Source organism: Nanorana parkeri, unplaced genomic scaffold (assembly GCF_000935625.1).
Source record: "Nanorana parkeri isolate BGI_ZX_2015 unplaced genomic scaffold, ASM93562v1 scaffold939, whole genome shotgun sequence".
Classification (NCBI taxonomy): domain Eukaryota; kingdom Metazoa; phylum Chordata; class Amphibia; order Anura; family Dicroglossidae; genus Nanorana; species Nanorana parkeri.
Genome location: NW_017307207.1, coordinates 675,349 through 683,222, shown reverse-complemented (window position 1 = coordinate 683,222; position 7,874 = coordinate 675,349). Strand labels below are relative to the sequence as shown.

The window sequence follows — 7,874 nt, the reverse complement described above, 5'->3', positions numbered from 1 at the left end:
AGCCCAAGACGGAGGGGGGGGGGGGGGGGGGGGACACCCGTTCTGCCTGTGCTGGGTTATTATTGGCAGATAGTGGATGTGCTGGCCTCCAAGACCAGTACCTCCACTGCCAGCAATAACACAGCACAGGCCTCCCTCCTTTGCACTCATTGGAAACTAGGACCACCAGCGGTCCTAATACCCAGGGACATGCATGCCCACCCCAACATTACAGGGTGTTTCTCTTCAGTGCTCACCTACTGCCTACTCCGCCTGTTTGTATGCTGGGACAGTAATTTAAAGGGCCGCTCTAAAGGGGACAACCAATGAAAGGGGCACACTAATGTGGACAGCTAGTTTTTTGTTCCCCATCGGAGTGTCCCTTTACATTATTTGCTTCCATCAGGAGTGCCCCCTATCATTAAATTACAAAAAGGGGGATTTGATGGGGACAGACAATGAAAGGGGGCACTCTGATGGGAACAGCCATTTAGTTATCCCTAACAGAATGCCCCCTTACAATGGTTACTAATGTAAGGGGCACTCTGATGGGGAAAGCTAATGATTAGTTGTCCCCAGAGTGTCTCCTTGCATTAGTCGTCCCCATCAGAGTGCCCCCTTATATTAACAAAATAAAGGGGCACTCTGATAGGGACAGCCAATGTAAGGGGCCACTCTGATGGGGAGAGCCAAAATAAGGGGGATACTATGATGCATATTATGATGGGGACGGCTATTAGTTGTCCTCAGAGTGACGCTTACATTAATTGGGTAAGGAAGGGGAACTATGATGGGGACAGTGAATGTAAGGGAAGAAACAAGTCATCAGCACTTCACAATCCTTGGTCATTAAGGTGTACGTTTAATAAACTGTGATAAAACTAGCTTTATCACGAGTTAACTTTACTCAGCAGATCTGTTTTTCTCGGCTGCACAGAGGCTGTTTAATAACCTGCGAAAAGAAAACTTCTCCTGTAACAGCTGTGAAAGGCTGAGATAAGTTATCTCAGTGATCAGTTGAGAAAGCAATGTGGGGAATGTATTCTAAGCTGCACAATGACATCCTTTGTGATAATCTGCAATCCTCCTGACAGGATCGTAGTTTAATCTGCCAAACCACCCAATAACATTACAAAGCACCGCTATAGCAAAGTGCAACAGTTATTTCACCGTTAAAATTAATAAAAATTGCTAAAAAAACAGGATTTACATGTTCTGATTTGTTCAGCATGTACCAGTACAAAACCATGAATTAAACTACCAGAGGCAGCCACAATGCGAGGCAGTGATGGGGTTAAACATTCTAAAGGGGCACTCTGATGGAGCCTAGCAATGTAAGTGGGCACTCTGACACATGCTGGAAATTAGAATGTTTGGCGTCCATGCAAAAAAGCCTGCTGTCCCGAGATAGGTGCATCAGCACTGTGTGTGTGCAAACACACTAGCAGCAGGTATTAATGCATCATAAACGGCGGACCATGGTGGCGAAATGGTGTTACAGACTGTTATGTGGAGTGCAATGTTCACTGTATCTGCCTCTAAAACATACTCCCTAGACATCCTTCAAGCTTTATTTGGTGGGCCTGTTTCTGAGGGAGAGTGAGACTTCAACAACAAGCCCTAAGGTCACATGACCTTACTGAACTTTCCCTCACACTACACAGATACAGTGAGGGGACTTGAAACTGCCACTGTCACTCTCATGAGGGAAGGGTGGCATTAAGACAGACTTCCCTCCTGTTCCCTCTCAAGGCTGTGACACACTGCAGGCGAAGCGAAGCAAAGGGAAAAAAACCCCAACCTTCCACTTCGCACCGCACCGCAGCTTGGCTACACTGTAGTTTGTCCGGCACAGCGGAGCTCGGGATCGCCAGCGGCAACGGAGGGGGGGGCCCCGCACAAACGCACGCATATTACAAGTGATCGGGCGTCTCTACGTCTGAACGCTTGTATGTAAACAGCCATCGCTGGCTGTTTACATTGAAAGCCAATTTCCCGTTCGTGAGCACGGCCTAGCGGCGGCCACGAGCGGCGGGCACGAGCGGGGTGGGTTAGGACATTTAAAAACGCCCACCCGCATTCCGTCTGCTGCCCGGCCGTTTAATTACAACAGCCTGACAGCAGGTGATTATTTAATTCATAAATATTCTTTGTTGATTATGAAATATAGTTCTATTTTTTTAAATGTATTATTTTGATATTGGAATAATTAATATTTCATTAAATATTATTTATGTAATTACATAAAATAATGATTGCATTAATAAATACATGTTATCTATTTCATTACTAATTATCAAATTAATATTTGATTAATGATACATTTTATCATTATTATCACACACACACACACACACACACACACACACACACACACACCTTTAAAAAGTTAGATAGCGGTAACAGCTGGATAGAATAGCACTAGGCTCTGAATAGCACATACCACTCACACTTCCTCAGGACTGGAAACAGAGAAGAACTGAGTGACAGAGGAGGAGGTTCCTGTATCTTTGCTCAGTGCTTCTCGAGAAAAAAGCCTTTAGCACCAGGTCTGACAGGGTGCTAAATCAAGGGTACTTTGCACAATACTTATCTCGTGATAAAGCTGTTCTCTACTTTTCTCCCTTTATTAAACAGGTACATTCCCATTACTTTCTGTGTACTTATCACCAGGATGAGAAGGTGAGATATTTCTGTTCCTACCTGACTTATCTAGGGTTATTAAACAGCATTTTCTAGACTTTTCACTTTGCTAAGGTGAGAAAAGCCTTCACTGCTTATCACACTCTCACAGTTTATTAAACGTACACCTAAGTCGTTAACCGCTTGCCGTCCGCCCGTTGTAAATAAACTGACAGCAAGTTCCGTACAGCTGTTGGCCAGCCACACACACACACACACACACACTGACAAGTGTAGACAGTCCGTAACGGCTGTTACAGGTGTTCGGGCAGCTCTATAGCCATCCGATCGCTTGTATGTGCCCAGCAGTGTGACCATGCACATCATCTCAGGAAATGCCTTTCCCTGAGATCAGAAGATTGCAGATGAGATTTCCCAGCAATGCTCTGCTGATGACAAGGCAATCCAAGTGCGCATTGTGTTAGCAAATGGAAGTAATTTGCACTTTCAAAGCAAGAAGTGAACGCTCTGCAAGTGTATTTCAAAAGGACAGCATTTTACACCTGACATGCCCTGTTATTATTAATCATCATGCATAGAGGTATGCATTGGTAGAATTTGATTTTTAGATTTAAAGGTCCGCTTTAATACCCCTGCTATGTTATATCATTTCTAAGTCCTGCTTTCACTTGCAACTGGGCAAATCAGCCTCTTTCTGGTCCTTCCCTAGTGACAACACACCTCCAGAACACACTGTCCAGCTCGCCCTCCAGGAGACTACACAGTCTAGAGTTACGCACTCCCATTACACAAATTGCATATTTATCAATGTCCATATCCTCCCCATAGACATTGCATACTGAGCAGAGACTCAAGTGTCTGGAGGTTCAGCACTGAAACTCAGATCAGCAGAGGACTCTGCGCTTGCCACTGCAGAAGTAATTTGCTTAGGTGTGTTAAACGCTCAGGGCCCATTCCTCTGGGCATATGTTGTGATAAGGTCTGGTGAACCTCAAAATGAGTGGGAAGAAAGGGGAAGTTGCGCTGAATGCAGCGCCACCCTTATTCCTCCAAAATTCACCATTCAGCAGAGGTGATCAGTTTGCGAGACCACACACCAAACTATAACAAAGCAGGCCACCATAAATCCCATTAAACCATTTCAGTTAAAAGCATTCTTGAAAAGGCACAGGCCCATTTTCATTAAACCCCATTAAGCATGATGTCCCTTAAAGCGGACCTTTAACTATATCTTTAAGATAACAAAATACACCTTTAGGGAATTACAGTTTAAAATCATTCACTATGAGCTAGAGAGGTTACACGCAATTAAAAGTGGTACTTTGCCCGCATTTCGCAAAAAGTGGAAGTGGTGGCAACCCCAGAGATGAGGTGATGTGAGCCCTCCCTGTACCACCCCATATTGGCTCTATCTCCTCTATGTGCCTTCTTCTATTCTTCCCCTATCTCCTTCTATGTATACTCTTTCACTTTCTCTCTATCTCTACTCCTCCCCGGATCTTTCTCTCATGAGCTACACTTGTCTGATACAACACGAATTGCTATTATGACGTTGCTTATGATACAGATGCTTCTGACTCCCTCTGTTTACAAAATTAAGTATGATTGCTCATGCTTGTATTGCTCTGTTGTGGCACGGTGAGTGCTTGTTTTTGTTAACCGTGACATACAAAATAAAAATAAAATCATTCACAGGGCTTATTATGCTCTAAAATTTCACCCCCGCCTCGGCCAACGCCACCTGGATCACAGATTGTCCCAAATGCCACGTCCCACGCCCCGACTTGACGCATCTACTTTGGCACTGCCCGTACGTACAACATTTTTGACAATCAGCGATTGATTATATGAACGCACTCTCAGACAGGTCTAGGGATGTCTCCCCGGCAATATGCCTATTCCACTCCCCAGTCGCTTCTGAACAAGGCAGAGTAAAAGCATTAACCAAATGGGAACACTACTGCCTATTGGCTGTCAAAAAGCAAATACATAACTGGCTTAATCCTCAACTTCCCTCATTGACTGATATCAAAAGGCACACTCCATCACCTCATGCTAATCCACAAAATAGATACCAAAAATAACTTAGCCAACACTGGAAAATGTTTCCATACATGGACCAGATTAACAAGTGAATGTACTGTGGACCAATTGAAGGATATTATGCTACTTTTCCAGAACTCAAGATGGTACCTTCTAGCTTCATCTGAGGGCTCTCTGGGCAAACCTGATGATGTTCTGAGATAGTACTCGTTTGGAGAACACTCCTTTAGGCACTAGATCAGCGCTCTCTACCAAGCACTCTTGTAGCTGTGATTTATTCCCCCATATCAGACGCAACTCACATCATCCACATATCACCATTTGATTATTTTCTCCCCCCACCTCCAGCCCTTTCCACACCAATCTTATTGCGTTCCTATCCACTAATTTCACCAGACACAAAATAATCAATGACTGTTACAGTCTCAGTTCTCCAGGCAACCACACACTGTTCACATGTTACTCTGTTAACCTATTACTTTGTTGATTAGATATTCCTATACTATATGTTAAGAATGCAGTGGCAATCAACATGCCAAATTTTAATTGCTCTGCAATATCTTGATTGCTCCATTCCTTATTGTTCTCTTGCAAATGGAATATACAAAGTACAAGTTTCAGATTGTAATCTTCTGATTTATGTCAATTCTCATCGTAGTAATCATTATACTGACTGTGATAAATCTGCTGTAACTAATCTTTGTTGAATAAAATCAAAATATACTTAAAAAACAAAACAAAAAAAAACCCACACCTTTAGAAATGTTTAGCAATGACAATCTACAAACACATACTTCAAGATAATTGCAGGCTTTGCATACATTCTCTTTTTTTCCCTTGTCCTCAGACGGTGGCCATGTTTACTAAGGGCAGATTACTAGCTCTCCTTTTACATCCTGAATTTCATATACGTGACTAGGACATGTGACCATGCACATCTCAGGGGAGAAAAATGCCTTTTCCTGAGATATGAGATTACAGATGAGATTACAGATGAGATTTTCCAGCAATGCTCTGCTGATGTAACCTTCCCAAGATGCAACGCTTTGGCACTTACCTCATTTGTGCCAGAACTGGACCAGGAAGTGGATAAACTATTTGTAAGTTAATTAAACAATGTTTAACTGACTGTAAAATTATGTTCAAATCAGCATGCAGAGCTGCATGCTGCTGTGATTTTTAGTGAAAGGGGGGTAACGGTCCACTTTAGGCCAGAGCCTGCTAATAGCTATAAAGGAAATAATAGTCAAGCAGTAATACACATTAGCAAGTATGGCTGCTTTTTTTTATACCTATCCAGCTTCCAAAACTATTCACATTTCATAATTGGTACTGCCAAGGAATTCTCTTTATAAAACCTGGCTACAATAATGTTTAAGAGGAAAAACAAAAAATAGGTTTGATACCAAAAATGCCTATGCTATAATGTACAACAGGTTACATTCAAGGCATGCATCTGGTGGTAACTGTCCCACTTTATAGTATTCTTAAGTTAACTCTCATCTAAACTTTCAAACCCTCACATTGCTGGTGTCATAGCTGAACCAAGTGCAGCACCAGGGCAACTGCAGATCTAAATGGAGGCCAAGATGGCACCGGCTATAAAGGGTTTAGTTCTGTTTTAAGGGCCTGTTCACATGATATAAGGTCCTGATCAGGTGCGGATCTGCAGACGCGGTGCTACTGATGCAGTGCGTTTTTTACACGTTTTGGCTGCGTTTTTGATGCGTTCCAGTTTAAAAAAAAAACTGGAGTGGGGCTGTCAGTATGTTAGCTGCAGTGCGTTTGACGCGTTTGGAGCATTTTCCGTTTCCTGACCGTACAAAATGTGACATGCAGTATTTTTCTGTCGTAAGCTGAACGGACTGCGCACGTGAGAACTGTAGCCTATAAAACACATAGGGATAAATTTTTAGTGCAGGAGCGTACGGATCAGGTCAGCACAGAAAACGGACGTCGTGTGAACAGGCCCTAAGGCTTACTCACATTGAACACATCCTGCCTCAGCTGAGGTTGCTCGACACATGTCAAAAGCCGTAACAGTAGATCCATAATTGCTGATGTGCCGATATGCCGAAGCAGTAAGTTCACAAAGTCATCTTTCTTTCGAAGAAAGGCAACAATCTGCAAAACACAAAAGGAACAGATCAGAAATCATCAGTCGGCAAGAAAAACAAAATTCACTGTGCCAGTTAAAATCAGCGACTGTAGGAAGAGGAGAACAGCCATTTGTTTTGCAAGTAGAGGGCCTATTGAAGGGAATTGTGGCCTAAAAATGAAGATTTTTACTTGGGCTGGGGGGTCTGGGAGACACTTCACCTTCACTTTAAACTCTTTCCTACATCTTAAAACTGCACCTAAAAGAACATGGACCATTAGTTTAAAAATGGTACACTTTACACAATTGCAATTTTGTGCAGTATAATTTCTAAAAATCTTACATTCTACGGTTTAGGTTTGATTTACAGTTGATGCATGTTACATAGGTACATAGGAATGGTACAGCATGCGTAATGCAGTATAGGTTTTAATAACGGCAACATTCCATTTTTGGGGGGGGGACACAGAAAAACACTTATGCAAAATATAGCGAAACTGCATGAACATTGCAACACACGAAAAAACAAAGTGTAAGAGTATGAGAAGAAATAGCCCTACAGGTCAGTATAACAAGAGGATGGCAAAAGGGATTTGTTAAAGTGACATTAAACCCAGGAGTTAAATCATAAAAATGTAAGTACCTTAACTATTAACAAAAATGTAGCTAGTGTATCACTCACTGTAGATCCTCAAAACATCTGAATTGGTGCCGATACTGTCCTTCCTTCTGGAGGGGGGCTACTTTTGTTCCCCATGGTCTCTGTGTGTGTTTTAAAGTAGCCACCGCTAAAAGCTCGCTTCCGTGATGGACTACAATCTCAATACAAGTGACAAATAGCACTTCGCGCCAAACCCTGTGTAGCTGCAAGCACTATAAGAAGTGTTACCCTCTGAATATACCAAATTATAATGAATGTGCTGCGCTTCATCTAGAACAGGGGTGGCAAACACAAGGCCCGCGGGCCGAATCCGGCCCGCACAGCGCAGGGGTGTGTAATTCGTATTGCCCGACGCCCGGGACATGTAGTTCCGGGCGCCGGGCAAGTGGTTTTTGCACTGTTTTAGCCCTGCTACGGACAAGTAGCAGGGCTGGCTTTCTTTGAGCGCCG

General features: G+C 43.0%; 1 protein-coding gene across 1 annotated transcript in view; it reads right to left on the bottom strand.

The window, feature by feature from the left end:
- The window catches only part of LOC108795148 (serine/threonine-protein phosphatase 6 regulatory subunit 1-like), a 47,924-nt gene that overhangs the window by 6,266 nt on the left and 33,784 nt on the right, over nt 1-7,874 (bottom strand). The window contains exon 4 of the mRNA XM_018566346.1: nt 6,652-6,789. Coding sequence (XP_018421848.1) covers nt 6,652-6,789 — 138 coding nt within the window. The remainder of the gene's footprint in view (nt 1-6,651; nt 6,790-7,874) is intronic.